Source organism: Eptatretus burgeri, chromosome 5, assembly GCF_056783735.1.
Source record: "Eptatretus burgeri isolate ZD-2024b chromosome 5, Ebu_testis_v1, whole genome shotgun sequence".
NCBI lineage: Eukaryota > Metazoa > Chordata > Myxini > Myxiniformes > Myxinidae > Eptatretus > Eptatretus burgeri.
The window spans coordinates 31,753,104-31,772,259 of record NC_140965.1 but is presented as its reverse complement, the minus strand read 5'-3'; the positions used below and the strand labels follow the sequence as shown (position 1 = coordinate 31,772,259).

General features: G+C 43.2%; 1 protein-coding gene across 1 annotated transcript in view; it reads right to left on the bottom strand.

Annotated features, from left to right (window-relative positions):
- Positions 1-2,079: 2,079 nt before the first annotated feature.
- SLC9D1 (solute carrier family 9 member D1) overlaps positions 2,080-19,156 on the bottom strand; it is a 52,618-nt gene continuing 35,541 nt past the window's right edge. Inside the window, 10 exon segments of the mRNA XM_085881292.1 lie at positions 2,080-3,836; positions 3,839-3,970; positions 5,243-5,355; positions 5,588-5,663; positions 5,829-5,979; positions 6,135-6,327; positions 6,423-6,540; positions 9,830-10,016; positions 18,618-18,710; positions 18,920-19,048. Coding sequence (XP_085737418.1) covers positions 3,769-3,836; positions 3,839-3,970; positions 5,243-5,355; positions 5,588-5,663; positions 5,829-5,979; positions 6,135-6,327; positions 6,423-6,540; positions 9,830-10,016; positions 18,618-18,710; positions 18,920-19,048 — 1,260 coding nt within the window. The 3' untranslated portion in view covers positions 2,080-3,768.

The following is a 19,156-nucleotide window of genomic DNA, read 5'->3' as shown; positions in this document are numbered from 1 at the left end:
TGTCTTCCCTCCCCCTCCCCTCACAGTTACCTCCTACCAAACTCCCTCAGCTCTCCACCCCCATGGACATCTATGGGCAGTCTCTGCATGCTGCATTAAAATGCTGTTTTAACGTAACCCATTTCATTCAATCCTGCACTACACCCCCTACCCCTCGCCCCCCGACCTTTCTCCACAAGTCCCACTGCCAAACGCAATTCGAGATCCCTTCCCTTTATTCCCCCCTCAAGTCCCCCTTCCTAATGCAAGTCCAGAACCCCCTCCACTCATGCATACCTCCTCCCAAACCCCTCCTCATTTCCCCCTCCTCCCTCCCTCATCGTCATCACTCCCACCACCTTCCTGGAGTGTATAGCGATGTTTGGTGAGGCGTCGCTCTCCCCTCACCCCTTCCTCGCTCTTCCCCCCTTCCTTGCTTCCCCCTCCTCACTCCCCTTCCCCTCTCTCTCCCCCTCTCTCCTCTCTATCCCTCCTCTCCCCCTCCTTAATATTCCCGTCAGCGAAGCGATGGATTGTATTTGCTCATAATGAATATAAACAAGACATGTTGACACAACAGAACTAAACTATGCATTCAAAAGTGATTAAATAACCAGTCGACTTATAATCATAGGAACAGTGAAAGACACAGACATGTATATTCTTGGCCTGAATAGCAAACTTAGTTAACACGGTTTCTAAGAACTTATTTTTCTCTTTCTTTCATTTTGTTTTGCTTTATCCTTATCTTTATCTAACCTTCCTTTAGCCCTTTAGCCCTTACCGAGAGTGGTGTTATACCTTGTTTGGGGCGATTGATTTCCTTAAAAAAAGAATTAAGGCGATTAAAAAAGGAAACCAGACTCGATGTTGTAATATTTGGAGTGTCTGCTCTGAGTCTGGGAGATCAGTGGTTCAAACCCCATCCGAGTTATATCGATGACTCCATGTGTCATGGAAAATGTTCGCTTTAACAGGCGGGTCCCTCATGCGAAAAACTATGACACAGCGTTTCTACGGAGACAAGTCATGCCAAGAGATCACAAATCCGTTAGAATTGTCCAATTGTGGGTCCATGAGCACCTCAAAGGCATGTGACGCATACAAGTGGCCTTCTATCTTAAACCATAATCAAGCATTACTTTCGTACAGTGTCTGCCCAATTACGTCACGTGATAAATGACACGCCATATTTTAATTTTTTATCCAAAATCTAGGATCATGGAGGAGTGCAATGACAGAGGGTACAATAACAAATCCTATAAGTAAGATAGTTGGCTTAAGTCGGGTTAATCGGGGTAGAAAAGATCATGTGTAGGAATGGGGGATGACATGAGCTGGTCGTGTCCTGCCTGTTTGATATTTCGAGTCGTGCTTTTCATAACGTTATGGGAGTGGACGAACAATCCATTGAAATTTTGAGGATCTGTGTTTACCTTCCAAGCAGCAAATCTTATAAAATAAGATTCAATATATGTGTGACAGTTTTGCATCTCCTCCAAAACCACTGGTCACATTAAGTTCAAAACGGTAGCATATTTATCACCAAAGACCTGGACAGTACAGTGTAAATTGGTTTTTGACTTGGACAAAAACGTTTTCATTATTCATGTCAGTAAATGCCCTGGGAAAGCATGCATGAACGATGCTTTGTGTAGCTTGGCAACAAGTCGCAAAGATGCTACTGATTAGCTCCTGGCAAGTGACATCAATTTGATGTCTCACTATATGCGTCTCTCCAGTCATAGAATTTAAAAATAGAAAAAAATGAGAGCTACAAACAATGCAACAAAAAGTTGGCCTGGGGCCCACAGGCTTGCAAGTATGAAATAAACAGCACTACATGAGATAAAGGGGCATTAGCACCTGGCACTGTCATTTTTACAAATGAATCCTCCAAGTGAGCAAATCCAATGAATCCTGTGCATAAAGTCCGAGACTTCTCCTCTTTCAAATTACGATTGAATATCCAGTCATACATGTGTCAACCTCTTAAAGAAGAGGTTACGGGTCAAACGACACTCACCGCTTTCCTTCATTACGGTTATGAAAGTGAGGTCGTGCAGGTGGGTGGGAGTATAAAAAAAGCTCGGAAACATATTTATTTATTTGTAAATCAGGGTTTATTTCGTATCGGACAAATTGGCAACATAACCCAGTGTATCCCTTGTCACAAATCACAACAGCACTCATTGTGCTTGCATCTGAAACAGTTAAGGCCACATCACTATCACGGCTGAGCAGTACGAGCAATATATAAAGGAGCAAAGAGAACGACGGCTGATGTTAACATCAAGATGGCATCGTTCTGGTCAAGTACAGTTGTCTTTCCATAAAAACAAAATCCAACAACCTCGGTCTTAAGCAAATCATTTCTTATTGATCCTAAATTCCAAGAAGGATCATGCTAAATGAGGATGTATACTGCACTCGTGGTCCTAAAGCGATGAACTTAAAGCGATGATGGTCACATGGTGAATTAATCAAACAATATTTATTCCCCTTGTGCACAATGCAAACCCACTTCCCTCCTCTTTTTCACTCGTTTATCAAATAATCAGAAGCATCTTTCAATTCAAATAACCCTCAATAACGACAAATAAATAATCAAAACAATACCAAAGAGAGGCAATAGAACACATAACATTTCTCCCACACAGTCCTGGAAAAAAACAAAAGGACATTTGTGAGGTCTGCGAGGTCTGTGAGCAGCAAATCTGATTGGTCATGATGATGTAAAATGCTGTAATATTTTGTCAAAGTACTGCTAAATGAAAGGTTATTGAAAGTGCCAAATAGGGCAATTTATGTTTCTAGTGTTCAAGTACTGTATGTAATTCATTTGAAATAAAATAAAGATTTTAACCGTTGTATAAACAAAACAAGAAATTTTAGAAGTTTACTGCCGTTGATGCGGCATCTTATATACCACCTTATTTAACACGTTACATTAGTTATTCATGCCTGTTGTTTGTGTCCTTTAGGATGTCGTTGAAACAGTAAGTTTCCTGTTTGGAATGTTTTTCAATTTTGTTTCACCGCCGGGCAGGTAGACAGAGAAAATAAATTATCTCACTCCTCTCTGTGCTTGTGCACACAGGACTAATTCAATGCCAAAGCACTGTAAATCCCGATTCGTGTTCAAAATATAACATCCAAGTGAAATTAAGTAGTTTTTCGATCATAAACTGACGTTTGTTGACAAACGGACAAAGTGAACCAATTGCTTAACCCCACTTTTCGCTTCGCATGTATGGGGTAATTAAAACATCCAACAATAAGAGTAATATGTAATTAATAATAACCCTCTGCAACATTCACACAAGCCCACAGTAGCACAAAGTAGTTAAGATAAAGGAATAAAAGTCGCAAAATACTCAACGTATTACTGCAGTATTTACATTGCGAACAACAACGTGATTGTGCTCTCCAAAGAAGAAGTAACGCATAAACCTGATATGTTAGTCAGACTGCAGGTGTATCCAAAAAAAGAACGACACGTCTGGAATGAGACAATAACTCGCCCAACACAAAATGAAACAAAACAAAAAATATAAAGAAAGGATTGAGTAGAAGGAAGTGTATCTAGCACAGAGGCCAAAAAATCTTGCAAATGCATACATTTGACGTTACAATTTCACACAATGACGACACATTACGCATTGGCTAACAAGGGCGACGGGCGGCCATGAGCACAATTTCACAATTCTATAAAATAAAAACAGTTAATGAGGTACTCGAGTCACATAAAATTGTGCAAAACCTTTGTTCAGCTTTGTGCAGTGATGATTAAAAAGCTCTGTGCATGATCATATCCACATTCAAAGCCTTTTGTAATGACAAAAAGGAAATCTGTGCCCCTCCGAGTGAGTGCCAGTCGTTAGACAAAGCCAGCCTTTGCCGGTGGCAGGCAACGTGCCAGCGCCAACCTCCAGAGGACAGGAGCCAACAGGAGACTCAATGTAGTCACGCTCAAGATGAGCAGGTAAACCTAAAAAGAAAAATATGGGAAGGGGAGACCTCTAACGATATCAATGATTATTCAGCTGTGGAATGGTACATGCATGGCTTTGTCTGGATTCCCTGATGCCCTGCACCGAGGAAATGTGACAGATGACAATAATTATAATGATTGTTTGGTGGCTCCAGAGTCTGACAGGATGGTACAGAGGTAGCGCACTCATATTTGAGCTGTGCAGCCTGGATTTGATTCCCAACCCGACTATAAACTGTTGGATTTGTGCTTTGCATACATGCTGGTGCATCTCAAAGTACGCCGTACCCTGGATGGACATGAAGCTATGTGTCCCGTCTACCGGCATCAGTTGGCGGAAGTTAAAGATCCCACGGTGTTCTTCACTGACAGCACGTGAGTTATCGACGGGTACTCTCAACACTTTACAAATTCCTGTCTGAACTATAACTAGGTAATTGTATGTAAGGCTTGTGATTGCCAACATGTAAGTACAAGTCAATGGTAAACCACACGTCGTATTAATTGCCACAAGGCTGCCTTGGCAGCCTTAAACATGCAGAGAGAGAGAGAGAGGAGAGAGATTAAGAGAGGGGCATGGCTCCGTGGATGACGAGGGGTGATCATCAGTGTGACCACTCCTTGGCTTTTTTCACAAGATCTTGGCTATTCGTTGTTCACCTTGGCGTCTTGGTTTTCAATAGGTTTTCTTGGCGTATGGGTTTTCTATTATCATCGCTTTTCCGAAACCTTGTGAATTCTTGGCTTTTTTCATTGGTTCACCTTGGCATTTATGAAAATGAGGAGTGGTCACACTGGTGATTATAGACCAGGAGGAAAGGTAGCTCAACTTAAGCCAGAGTCGATCAGTGACTTTTATGCAGAACAAAAAATGAAGCAAGGAGACGAGGCAACAGATTACTGAGACTATAATATTTATGCCATGCAATTCTGATTTATGGCCCACCCTACGTTTTTGGCATGACCCCATATGCACCAGCATGTCGACAGCACAGGTATGCCATGCTAGCAAGAAAGTGCCATGCCCTTGCCGTTCAATGGTTGATCACTGAAAACTGTCATAACCATCAATGCCTCCAATGTCTTTCTGCTACAAAAAGGCACTGGTCAGCAGAGCACCGATTCAAAATTTTGATTGCTGGTCATTTACATTCTGCAGACTGTTTCATTGGGTAAATAAAACAAGAAATCGAATGATGGTCGAGTTGCAGTTATGCAGAAATATGCCTTTGGATGTGCAGTATGAATCCGTCTGTAACTCCTGCTTACCTCTCGTGAAATGATGCCAGTTCGTCGAGCACGGCTGCCCAGCACAAAGGAAAACTCGCTGACCTGAGCAAGGCCTGATGCCAGAAGCCAACGCATGCGCCGGCAGTTCTTTGGAAGAAGCAAGGTGAGTACCAACACAGCGACAAAAAACTGTCACACGGACAACAGTATGGGAGAGATGGGATGTGGGCAAGATATTAAGGAGGAAATGTAGGTGGTATGGGCCCAAAGGTCCTTCAAGTCAACAACAGCACACATGTCAGCAACAATCATTTTGATCCACCAGCACCTTGCATGTGAGTGTTGTGTGTAATTGGTGGATATGCAGGGGTGAGAGATACCTTCAGAGTGACGACAAAAAGAGTGAGGAAGAGCAGGATAGAAAACTCGTAAAGGACAAAAGTTGGGAACACGTGCAGCCCTGTAGAGAACGATCAATATAAACCCGGAGAAATGTGACACGTACATGTAAAGTGAGTGGAGTTTTAGAAAATGCAAATGGCTGGGCTCAACGACAAACAAAATAATTAACAGCATTACATAGCTCATAGATCCAGTACGATTATACACAAAAAAACAACTGTACCAATCGAAGCAAAGAAGAGTGTGCCAAGGAAGTCATGGATTGGCTCAAGGGAGCTGGTTATCTCCTCGATAGGAATGAGAGTCTGCGAGGAGACGAGCATTCCAGCCAAGAAACAGCCGAGCTCCATAGATATGTGCAATGCATCTGTGACCTAAGAAAAGGTCCACAGGCAATCTCAAAGTGAGTCGAGATGTCCTTAAAGATAATTCCATAAATATAAATCAATGTTGAAACACTCAGTTGAGAACAGGCTGCTCAACAAATCCGGCCTGATCACCGAACCAAAGCGACGGTGATCAAACGCACTGTGAGCAAAAGGAAGATAATTGAGATGAGTCCGACAGTGATAAGCTCTTGGCTTCGTTGTGCATGATGGAGTTTTCGCAGAAGAGGACTCAACATGAAACGGCGGAAGATCAAGCAGAATAATGATGTGACAATCAGTGACAGCAATATGCGACCCACGATCCAGCACACCGCCAGCAGCTCTCGCAGGGAACTGTGATAACATGTAAAGGAAAACGCACTTGCTAACTTTACGGAGACACAACATCATTGTAAATTCAGCGTCATTGTGCACAAATAGTGACATACCTGTCTGTGCTTGCAGATCTGGCCTGGGTGACGGTGGGCATGAGCGCGATTATCAGACTCATTTCCATGTCTTGCATAACCAACATGCCCAAGAGCAAAGTCCCATAGTCGGGTTCATCTATGCAATGCATGGCATGGTGAGACAAGGGACAACAAGGCATCTGGAGATCCTTTGTCATTTAACAGCACTCAACAATTAAAAATAAACAAACGAACAGACCAGAGAATGCTAAGAGTTCACCGATCATCTCACATCAAAAAACACACCCTTATGGAGATATATTAAATGACCGGCGATTACATCACTCCTGGAAATGCTGCCAATGAGAGCAGTATTGAGTTGCAGGAATCAAAACAATGTTGACTTATGAACAAATGTAGACATCTGGGTTCGGGAGAGGATACGCATGGACTAGGGTTATGGTATGGAATGAAGATAGAATATATTTATTGATTGTGCATGGAATATGGAGGGGTGGTTGCGGGGGAGGGGGAGGAATGAGAGGGGGAGCATAACTACAATTTATGATTGTCGTTAGAGAAATATTCTATAGTAACAGTGCCCAAATTGTTATGCCTCTACAGCCGGAAGCATTATGTTTACTGGTTGTCCGGCCGGCTGTTTGTCTCTCCGTGTCTCCGTGTCTGTCTGTCTGTCTGTCTCTCTCTCTCTCTCTCTCTCTCTCTCTCTCTCTCTCTCTCTCTCTCTCTCTCTCTCTCTCTCTCGATCAAACTAACAGTGGGTTGACATATTGATGCATATCCTTCGACATTCAGATCAAATTATGTTTTCTATATTGTTTTTCAAACGTTTATTTCAATTTCATTATTGCTTCTCGAATTTGTGGGGCTATTCAATTGCAAATTGATATGCACAAAAACAAGAAAAACAGTTTTATATTTTGGGCTCAATATCATGGTGGTGGTGGTCGTATGGCAGCTTAGCTGCCAGGGTAGCTATCATTTCTTGAAGCGCGACTGTGTCGCTGATGCAATGCCCCTCTACCAGTACTCATTTCACCGACCTCGGAAGGATGACAGGCTGAATCAACCCCCTGGTGTATTAATTCAGTGGACGATGGAGCTTGAACTCAGGACCCTAGGATCCCAAGCCACCACCCTAACCACTGAGCCAACACCAGGCTGGCTCAATATCATGTTACACAATCACACTTAGAAAATGTGCCTGGTGTTGGCTTAATGGTTAGGGTGGTGGGCTTGGGATCCTTGGACCCTGAGTTCAAATCCTGCCTGGTTGTTGAATTAATACCAGGTGGAGTTGACTCTGCCTGTCTTCTTTCCAAGGTCGGCAAAATGAGTGCCAGCTTGCTGGTATCCTGTGTCAGAGTGGCGACCCGTCCAGGACTGTACCCAATATCCAAGGAGACTGCTGAGGCAGCACCCACGCTCTGCACAGAGTATGGTCCCAATGGATGGATGGATTTCACAAATCTGATTGAGAGCTGATCAAAATTACAAGGATTAATCTTTTTATCTCATTTTTCCATCAAAATGTATCCTCGCACATCACAAGAACCATAAAGTTGGTTGTAAGAAAAAGAGAGTAGAGAGAAAAAAATCAGTGGCAATAGGAGAACAGCTCCAAAGGAAACCATTTCATTCTTCAACATACCGTATACACAAGAACAGTCAGGGGAATTACCAGAAGCTGAGAGTATCTATGTGGGTGGTGAGTTAGGGCTTTTAGAGGAGTTCAACGTTGGAGTGGAGGAAGTTAAGAAGCAGACAGGAAAGCCAGGCCAAGATAAAGCTCCAGGGGCAGATAATATGTATCCAAAAGTATTGAGGGATGTCGGGGAGTAGATAAGCATAATGCTAACTGATATCTTTAATAGTTCATTGGAGTCAAGACAGGTACCAGCGAATTGGAGAGTAGCAAATGTAACATCATTGTTTAAAAAAAGGATCCAGAGAAGAACTGGGGAACTATAGACCTGTTCGCTTGACTTCAGTTGTGGGGAAGGTGTGGAGACATGAATTAGGGATTGTATAGGGAACCATTTAGAGCAGCTGACGGGATGTGGGGGATGCATGGGGAAAGATTGGACTTTTTATATTAGAAAGGAGGTGATTACAAGGGGATCTCATCGAGATGTTAAAGATAATGAAGGATAGAGACAAAATAAGTGCAGAATAGTTTTTCAGCAGAATGGACAGTGACAGTACAAAAGACAATAGCCTGAGGGTAAAGAAGAGGAGAGTTAAGATAGGGGTAAGGCAGGGGTCTTTCACTCATAGATTAGTTAATGCATGGAATGGTCTCCCTGGAAATGTAGTGGCAGCAGAAATAGTAGATAGTTTCAAATTTGAGTTAGATATGTACATATAAGCATTGGGCTGAGAGGGTTACATTCAGGAATGGAAGGTAGCTGAGATATGGATCAGTAATTGGATACCCGTGATGTACCATATACCATAACTGGTGTGAGACGAGGGTTCATGGTCATCATTAAAGTGAAGAGGTACTATTTTATTGTTATGCCATGTGATACAGCTAGGCAGCTCAACTCTTGGGGGTAATCCTCGAACCCACCCTAGTAAATTTATATGGCTGAACCATAGCACCAAGAGCCCCCAAATTTTGGTTGCAGGTACTTCAGAATCTGGGTAAGGTTTCAAGATACAAAGTGTTGGCCTTGACGTCTATTTTGAGGCCACCAATGGCCATTATAAAGTATATATTGGGATGTGGGGTCAGGCAGTGCTTCTTCTGGCCCGCAGGCAAGAGGTAACCACCACGAGGCCAATAAGTCCTTTGCTTTTCAATGTCCAACACGTCCCGAAACCACCGCCGGGAAAAGCTCACCCAGCCAGGAAGCAACGGGTATCCCACCGCCACCCCTCCCTCGGGCACCTGCTCATCTTTTCGTGCCTGTTGTTTGTGTCCTTTATGATGTCGTTCAAACACTAAGTTTCTTGTTTGGAGTTTCCTGTATATTTGTCCTTTTTGTCCTTCGTGCCAGCTGTTTGTGTCCTTTATGATGTTCTTAAAAATGGTAAGTTTCCCGTTTGGAATGATTTTCAATTTTGTTTGACTGTCAGACAAGCAGACAGACTAAAAAGTTAGCTCACTCCTCTCTGCGCATGTGCGAGCAGGACCGATTCAGAGCCAAGGTACTGTTAAACTACAGGTTCGTTTTCCAATTCATGATCCGATTCATGTTCAAAATACAACATTCAAATGAAAGTAAATTGTTCCTTGATCATAAACTGATGTTTGTAGACAGAAGGACAGACAGACAGACAGACAGACAGACAGACAGACAGACAGACAGAAGTGAACCAATTGCTTAACCCCGCTTTTCACTTTGCATCTAGTTGAACCTCAAATGCAAATTCGGCCAAAAGTGGCAGGAAGCACCGAAGCATCTCGAGACGTGGCCTACCTTCTCGCTTTGGACGAGCATGGCTCGCCAGGAATTTTGAAACAAGTGGCGTGCTTGAGAGCGAGAGGCATGCAGAGATGAAGAGGCTCTGTTTTGGTGCGATGTTAAGGCCGTAACCCCAAGTGAGGCCGGCCAGAGACATGAGAAGCAGAATTGCCAATGGGGCTTGTAGCGAAATCTGCCACACCTGCAAAGTATGGGTACAAAAAGAGTGCAAAAAAAATCTATGTAACTGGCCTGAATGTCTGGTCGCTGCACTCATTTCAGAGCAATTGATCAATTAAATAGAGAGAGCATTTTTCAAGAAGCAGCCAATCTCATATAACTTTACATAAGAAGGAAGAGGTAAGTAAGAAAGGTAAAAATAAAAAAATAGGCAACTGTCAGAGGACAGGATTTTAGGGGAGATGTTAAAATGCTAATTTATGAGAATGTACAAATTTTAAAAGGCAGATCATTCCACAGTTCAGGAGCAAATCTGAAGAATACCATATGCTAATGCAAATATTGTACTGTCAACCGTAATGACGTAAAAATACGTGATACGTAAAAAAAGAAATAAAGTTCCGAAAATTCCAACTGCAGGCTATCCTCATGTGCGGGGTATCTGGTATAATGTGCGGGGTATCTGGTATCATGTGCGGGGTATCTGGTATCATGTGCGGGGTATCTGGTATCATGTGCGGGGTATCTGGTATCATGTGCGGGGTATCTGGTATCATGTACAGGGTATCTGGTATTATGTATGTGTATATATATATGTATATATATGTATGTTCCTGAAATACAGCCAAAACGGTACACGATAGTGCAAAAATTTTAGGGCCAACTTATTCACCAGTCTCCTGCGGTGTGCAGTATCAAGTTTCATTCAAATCGGGCAACGAAAAGAATTATTAAAAAATCAATTCCAGATTCAGTCAAGTACTTTTCGGGAGAATTTGATCAATGCAAACAACCTCAGCGGTATAGTTCGCTGGAGCTATCTTTTTTTTTTTCCTTGAAATGATTTATTTTAAAATCTCAAACATTTAGCATAGACAAAGAACGATTTATTTTTAAACATGAAATAAACAGCCATTTTGATCTAATACTTCCGTGTTCATTAATAAAGAAAATTATGTTTAGAAGATTACGCACAATAATTTCTTCGACTTTCTTTTCTCCGTTTTATTTTCACATTGACACGCAATATCAAGTTTCGTTCAAATCGGGCAACGAAAAAAATTATTAAAAAATCAATTCCTGATTCAGTCAAATACTCTTTGGGAGTATTTGATCAATGCAAACAACCTCAGCGGTATAGTTTGGTAGAGCTATCTTTCTAAAAAAAAATTTTCTTCTTGAAATGATTTTTTTCATCAACCGCTGTCACAACGGGAGTCCAACGGGTTCACGGGTCATCTAGTATCCTTTAAACTGCACAATTTTATTACCTCCACCACCAAAGATGGACGGAGGTTATGTTTTCACCCCTGTCTGTCTGTTTCTTTGTCTGTTTGTTTGTTTGTGTGCTTGATATCTCAAAAGCATGTGGACGGATTCAGACATAACTTGGTGGACAGGTTGGGTGTGTGATGAATCTGGATCCTCATACTATAAGTTTTAAAATATTTATCATCGTTTTGGATTCAGGCCAGGTCACTCTAACCTGGACATGCTGCTTCTGAAGTAGTCGTTCAAGAACGAGGAATGAAATGGGACATTGAAAAGGTTGAAGGAACGAGATTGTCACAGTCATGCCAAAAAATGTACAATGAGGCAAGTATATGAAGAAAAAAATAATAACATATTTTCTTTCCAATTCTGTATTGAAAAAACAAAAAGCACCAAGGAATGTCTTGGACTATTCAAAGTATGTTGTTCGCACAACATGATAAGCACACCTCGCACCAAGAGATTCTCATTGTTAGACCATGGTGTCGCACAAGGTTATAAGGGGTGATTACATCAGAAAAGTAGGCAGAAACCAATTTATGTTTGACTTAATCGGTTATCAGCAACACTGTATTTAAAAATCCATCCACTGGTGTACCGGGGCTCTTCACCTAGACCCAGCCACAAACTCTTCACCTTGACCCAGTCATCCTTGAGATTCGCTTGCAAGGCGAGGCATCAATGTGTGTGCCCTCCCTCAGATGGACATTAAACTGAGTGTCCCATCTGCTAGCATTAGTGGTGGATGTAAATGATTCCATAGTGTCCTTCGTAAAGAGTCGGTGAGTTCTTGTCAACACCTTGAACAAACTACAAATTCCTCCCACCTTCAGTCAAATTTCAGGAATAGCTGCCTCAGCTAAATATTTGGGCCAAAAATGTTTCTCAGATGACCCCACAAGAAAGATTGGAATGAATAACTGTAGCTATAGTAGTAGTAAGTAGTAAGTAGTAATATGTACTGAAAGCTTGTGAAATGTTTTGAATATTGAAGTGATGTGATCAAATTTATGAGCCAAAACTACAAGCTTGGTTTCCTTATTACCTCCACCACCGAAGGTGAAGGAGGTTATGTTTTCACCCCTCTCTGTCTGTTTATTTGTTTGTCTGTTATATATCGGTTTTGCCCGGTCTCTCAATGGCGAAGAATCACTTAAAAATTTGTCGGATCCAGATCCGGATTCGGATCTTCACCAAAATTGAATCAGTTCTTCCTTGTCACACACCCAACTTGTACACAAAGTTTCGTCCGAATCCATCCCCAACTTTTTGAGATATCCTGCTATAGATCAGTTTTGCCCGATCTCTCAATGGTGAAGAATCACTTAAAAAAAAAAACTGTCGGATCCAGATCTTCACCAAAATCTAATCAGTTCTTCTTTGTCAATCACCCAACCTGTCCACCAGATTTCACCGAATCCGTCCACAACTTTTTTGAGATACCCTGCTCACGGCCAAATACAAACAAGAGTGAAAACAACCTCCGTCCACCTTCGGTGACGGAGGTAATGATTACCGCTTATTTGGGAACAGCAATAGTCAGCAAATTATGCAAGAAGACAGACCCCAAAATGTCTGAATGATATTGTTTAAGTTTCCATAATGAGGCTGAAGCACAAGGTCTGTTGCTCTCACATCGCAAGTAGGTTGGTGGTCTCTCTGCTTTCTACCGTCTATTACCCAACTTTGCTCCCTCTGCTTCCTCGGTTTTCCGACCCTCCCCAGCATCTCCAGGATCCACACGTTATTACAGTAACCCCCTTCGGGTTAAACTTCCAAAATACAGGATGACTCCACACCTCAACTCTTTTATTCCTCGCTTCTCCCATCTATGGAATTGCATTTCAGAAGTTGTTACTCACTCTTCTCTCCAGGGCTTCAAGCAGGCAGTGCCCTGCCACCCCATCCTGACCCATGATCTTTATTACCCCCATTAACCCTTCCATACATAACGATCTTACTTGTTGATTTCATTTTTTAATACCTATATATTTAATCTAGAATTTTTAAAATTAATCAATTCTTTAATATATATATATATATATATATATATATATATATATCTCTCTCTCTCTCTCTCTCTCTCTCTCTCTCTCTCTCTCTCCCAGTTGTGCCCAATTGTTGACCCACTACCCCAGGTCAGGTATGGTCGCATGCGCTGTAGCAACACCTCGCCGTGACCATTTTCCGTTGGTACTCCAGGGGCCTCTGTCTGACCATCCACATCCCCATCTCCTTGAGATGCTGATCAACCCGCTGCATCTATGATGCCCATGGTTGGCCCATTCGCTTCTGCCACTCATGCGGTTCCCTTGCTGAGAGAATCTGGTGAGCAGGATCACCGTCAAGAAAACGAGTCACATGTCCATATAGTCGCAGCTGACACTCATGGACTATACAGGTAGCACATCTCATCTGAGTCTCCCTCAGCAACATTGGACACAAAGTCTGACCAGTGATAGCCAAGCATTCTCCGAAGAGAACAAGTACTGAAGGAGTTAAGTCTCCATCTCAGATGTTTGGTCAGAGTCAAAGTCTAACATCCATAGAGCAAGACTTTAAGGATCAAGGACTTAAAGACTCAGACTTTCATCTGCCTGCATAAGTACCGACAGCACCACACCCTATGATGCAGTGAATCCATGAATCCCCAGGCCTGACCCAGACATCTATCAACCTTAAAGGTCCCCTGACATGCAAAATAAACTTGTTATTTATATATTAACTTGACCTTCCTAGTGAAGAAATCACCCATGTTTTTTTTTAATCAAAAATGGGATAATTAGAGCAATATTTCGATCATTTCTGGAGCCTTTCACAACGTGCTATGCCCCACCCCTTAAAAAAATGGACTTCAGTGAATCGCAGCGTGACGTCACATACAGTAACTCGCACAGAGTGGATTGACTCGAGAGTCGAGATGTTGCGCGCCTTATAAAGCACGTACAAATGCATTTTGCACACGTTAGTGCAATCTCTGTGATCGTCTTCATTCCAGTGATTGTTTCGCGAAAGTTTTAAAGAGTTTTAGCCGTACTTTCGAAAATGCCTGCAAGATGCATCGTAGCAGGATGCAGCAATACAAGCAAAGACGGTGTAAGCCTTCATGTATTACCGAAAGATGATAATCGTCGGAGAATATGGACATCTAAAGTGAAGGTCCTGCTTCCATTGGCATGCTGTTCATTAACATTTAGCCAAAATGCTGTAATAAAAGAAAAGGGAAAAAAAATGTTTGCACAACTATGAAAGACAAATGTATCTGTCCTATTACACGGCCTCATAGCCTCGGGACTCTTACGGATTGACTTATACATTGTGTGCATGCGAATACAAGTTACTTGTCAACTCGAGATCTCTAGAGTCTCGACTAGTCCGATAAATCTGTCGTCCGTCCGACTAGGCCGATAAATCTGACGTGCCGTAGCTTTATTTTATTAATCTCTTTTCTTCATTGTTTTCTACTGGTGATACATGACGACAGTAGGAATGAAATAAATAAAAATGCAACAGAAGGTCAGATTTATCGGACTACTCGAGACAATTGTGTCACAAGGTGTGTTCTGCACACAAGTTTTCATCGTATCCGGAGAGCGAGATTGCTTCGTTTTATGCGCGGAGAGATACGGCCGATGACATGGGCTGGCCTTGTTTGTGATTAATTCGCCGCGAAGCAACATGTCCGCTGCGCTGCGCTGTTCACGTCACCTCACTGAAATATTTCTGATATCGAGCAGTATGCAAGTCGAATTTACATTATTGAATTACGAATAGGATTTAGTCTAACCAGTTGTTATTTCCGAGTCTTCCTTCGATGTCCTCCCGATCATAATTAACTCCGGGAATTTCATCGCCGTTTTCCTCTGCTTGTCCTGCTTAGGGCTCGAACTGCTAAGGCCGTATTTCATTTCCAGCTGCCTGAACTTCACCTCCCGCGACTATGTTATCCGACAATTCTCCATGTGATTCAGACCAAAATCCTTCATTTCTCTCACACTCACTGTCGCTACCAGACAAATCAAAGTCCATTATTCAAAACCAAATGTTCGATTTTTTTTAAAGCAGAAATGAACGAAGCGATTGAGTCGACCAATCAAATGTGGGAAACACACAGGAAGCCAATAGAATCACGTAGTCTACCAACCCGAGTAATTAACGTGCAGCCTTTGACATACTGTACGTGATGTCATGTGGGTTACGCCCCTTTCAGGAGAATTTTTAGGGGCGTTCCTGAAGACGTTGTTTTTTTTAATTTTACATTTTACAGAATGAGTATTGTGAAAAAACATTGTCAGATCTGAAATCACGATGAAAAACTCCTATGGGACATATATAAATGAAATGTATGTACTTTGTCATGTCAGGGGACCTTTAAGCTCACAACATGCGAAGACATGAATATCACTGCCATGGTAAATTAATCTCTCCGTGACCTTAATATCTTCACTACAAATGGGTACAGACAAGAAAACAGCATCCAAGATGTCATTGAGAGCTTGGGTCTTATTTTTGACCAAGGAAACCCATAATCCCAGTGGCTCAGACTCCTCATTAAGCATCTCGAGGGCCCCCCATAAGGGTATCCAGCATCTTCACAAAGATGACTGCATCATCTGCGAAATCAAGGTCAGAGATCCTGATATTCCCAAATGCCATCTTGATCTCTCTGCCATCCTCCCCAGAATCCAGTCCATACAAGCACTGAAGAGTGTGGGGGTGAGTACACACCCCTGACAAACTCCAGTAACAACTAGAAACAAGTCAGAAATGGAACCACCACACCTCACAGCATTTTCAGTACCACAGGATAGTTCAGAAATCAGATTGATCAGTTTTGCTGGCACCTCAAGAATACTGAAAATCCTTCAAAGGGCATCCAAATTTACTGAATCGAATGCCTTGCAGAGATCAACATCGGCTGCGAGCAGCCCCTGCTGAAACTCTCGTCTGCATTCGGTGAGGACCTGAAGAGCAAGGATACGGTCAATCGTGGGTCCTCTTTTGTGAAAGCCCAACTGCTCTGGACGCTGGTTCTCAAGCAGATGGAGGCGAAATGTATCAAGATTTATCTGAGAAAAGACCTTTCCGGGCACTGAGAGCAGCGTCACCCCTCGGTAGTTGTTGCAATCCTGGTGATCACCCTTCACTTTCCAGAGAGGGGCAACAAGGCCCCTCTTCCAGTCAGTTGGGATGATGCCTGTGCTCCAAACAGAGCACAGAACTGCATGCAACAACATGGGTACAGCATTTCCACCAGCCTTGAGAAGTTCAGGATAGATGCCACAGATCCAGGAGCTTTACCCCTTTTAACCGGTTCACCACAGCCTGTGTTTCCATAACGTATGGCGGTTCATAGTTCATTGGAGGGTCAGCAATAGGTGTAGTAACACCCATGACATCCAACTCAACAGCTGGTGGGTCAGCCTGGTACAGCCGCTCAAAGCAACCGACCCAGCGAGCCTTCACTTCGGACTCCTCTGTGGAGAGCTCACCACCTTCCGTTCGAACTGCAGTACACCGAATGTTGGGCTTGCAGGAACGCAACGCACAAATTCCTCTGTAAGCAGGATGAGAATATCTTGACCACAGGTGATGCTCCCCCCCCCTCACAGATTCCTCGCATATAGGCCTCCTTGTCTGCACGTACAGATCTATGCCACAGCTCCCTGAACAGCTCAGCTCTGCCATTAAGCCTGGTAAATGGTATCCAGTGTCCCTTGGAAGACAAAGTTCTTCCCCTGATTGTGGGTTTCAAGGCATCCACCGGCAACATTAAGGAAGGCAGTTTTGAAGGCACACAACTCTTCAGGATTCCCGAAACACACAGACACACCAAATTCCCCACTCCGCCTGTCACAAACTACTCAGCTACCTTCTTATCCTTGAGCTTGCCCATATCCAGCCAAGGCTGGGATGAACCATTCTCCTGGATTTGAGCTGTAACTTCAGAGTTGCTACCATAACCCCGTGGTCAGTATTGAAGAACTGAGCACTCCGGTAGACAACCTGCAGTTCTGGATCATCCTCCAGCGAACATCAACGAGCACATGGTCAATGTCCTTTGCTACACCGCCAGCGTTAGAATAATAAGTCCAGCGATGAGCCTGTGACCAATGAAACCATGAACCAGCCACCCAAAGTCCATGACTTCTTGCAAAATCAAGAAACTTGGTGCTATTCTGATTCATAGTTCCAAACCCATGGGGACCAACACACACCTCATAACCATCCCTATCAGTGCCAGTCGATGCAATGAAATCCCCCAAGACTAGAAGAGTATCTCGCCTGGGGCACTGATGAACCACGGACTCGAGTGCAGCATGAAATGCGTCCTTCACGGTGAGATCACTCGCCTCAGTCGGAGCATATACAGAGACCAGGGAAATGACACCCAAGGACTAACAAATCCTTAGTCTCATAATACGCTCATTGACCAGTGTTACCTCAATTATCATGGAAGTCAGGTTATTGGACACAGCTACAGCAACTCCTTGGCCATGGTAACGATCAGAGTGACCAGACCAGTGGTATGTGTGACCACACACCATGATCTCACCACTATCTGGTCTCTGTACCTCAGAGAGTGCTGCAATACCAATGTTCAAATGTTGCAGCTCACATGATAGCAGAGACAGGTGATGCTCCTCTCTTAGTGATAGGACATTCCAGGAACCCAGCTGAAGAGATCGCCTCAGGTTAACCCAAGGGGACTACTGTCCGGTGGACGACACCTCAGCACCACTCCGACACACACCATCGCAACCCACCCAGGAAGGTTACCCTGTGCTTTTCCTCGTATCATCAAATAATAGGGGTCCTGAAGGCTTTGCCCCAATCCCATCATCCAGTGAGCTGCCCTACGAAAGGCAGCTGCACAGGATGTACTCCCACGGAGTGGGTTTTCAGTTTACTTTTTGTTTTTTTTTTGTGACTTTTGTGGAATGAAGTGTTTTAGAGTGGCCAGAGTGCAAATCCTGCCACCAACCTCCTTGAAAATGGCAACCCAACTGCAGGAGCACTTCCACAAACACAGTTGGGCACTAGATACGGATGGCCGTTGGCTCACAAGGAGTTCCTCTGCCCTTTGACAGGTTTTGGTGTTAATCCTGCTGGGTGTCTATATCCATACACTCTCCTCACCAAGAAACTTGGTGGGGGAGATGGTTTAGTCGACGACAACCCGACGGTGAAACAGGTTCGTGCAGGTTTACATGGTACCTGTAGCAAGTGATTGATCTTATCTGGCCTGACGTGACACTACCCAATTGTCAATTTAACCTTATGCAGAAAAAAAGTTGTCGAATGTTGTTTATCAGCAAAACCTGTAGAAAATGCAGATTTCTGGCATTACCTTCCGCAGCTTCTCAGGAGAAAACTCCAGACCTACAAAGAAAATGATGAAGAAGACACCAAACTCTCCCAGCGTTTCCACTTGCACGAGTGACTGAAAGCACAATAGAGATTGGGACAAGAACAGACGGTTAGCACGATTTAGTAGCAATGAGGTTTGTACAATTCTTGAACTTTCATATGCCATTATCAGAACACCATTATTCCATCAATGATCGCTCTGACTCACTCTGCCAGGTTAGATGGTACAACCTCAATGACACAATGATCTCATACCAACACAAGTCGACACTGCTGCCCTACCTTGATCATGTTCAGACAAGATGGCCCCAGCAGCACCCCACAGATTATATATCCTAACATGGTAGGTAACTTCATCTGGCAGCAGAGCCAGCCACAGGGCAGGGACAAAAGCATCAGCAGCACAATGTCCTGCATAGAACAGAGCAGAACAAGGAGAAAGCAGCAAAAAGAAAAGGATGTCCTCGTGCAGATCACTACAAGTCCAACAGGTCCAACCTCTCGTGTGTTTAAAGAGAT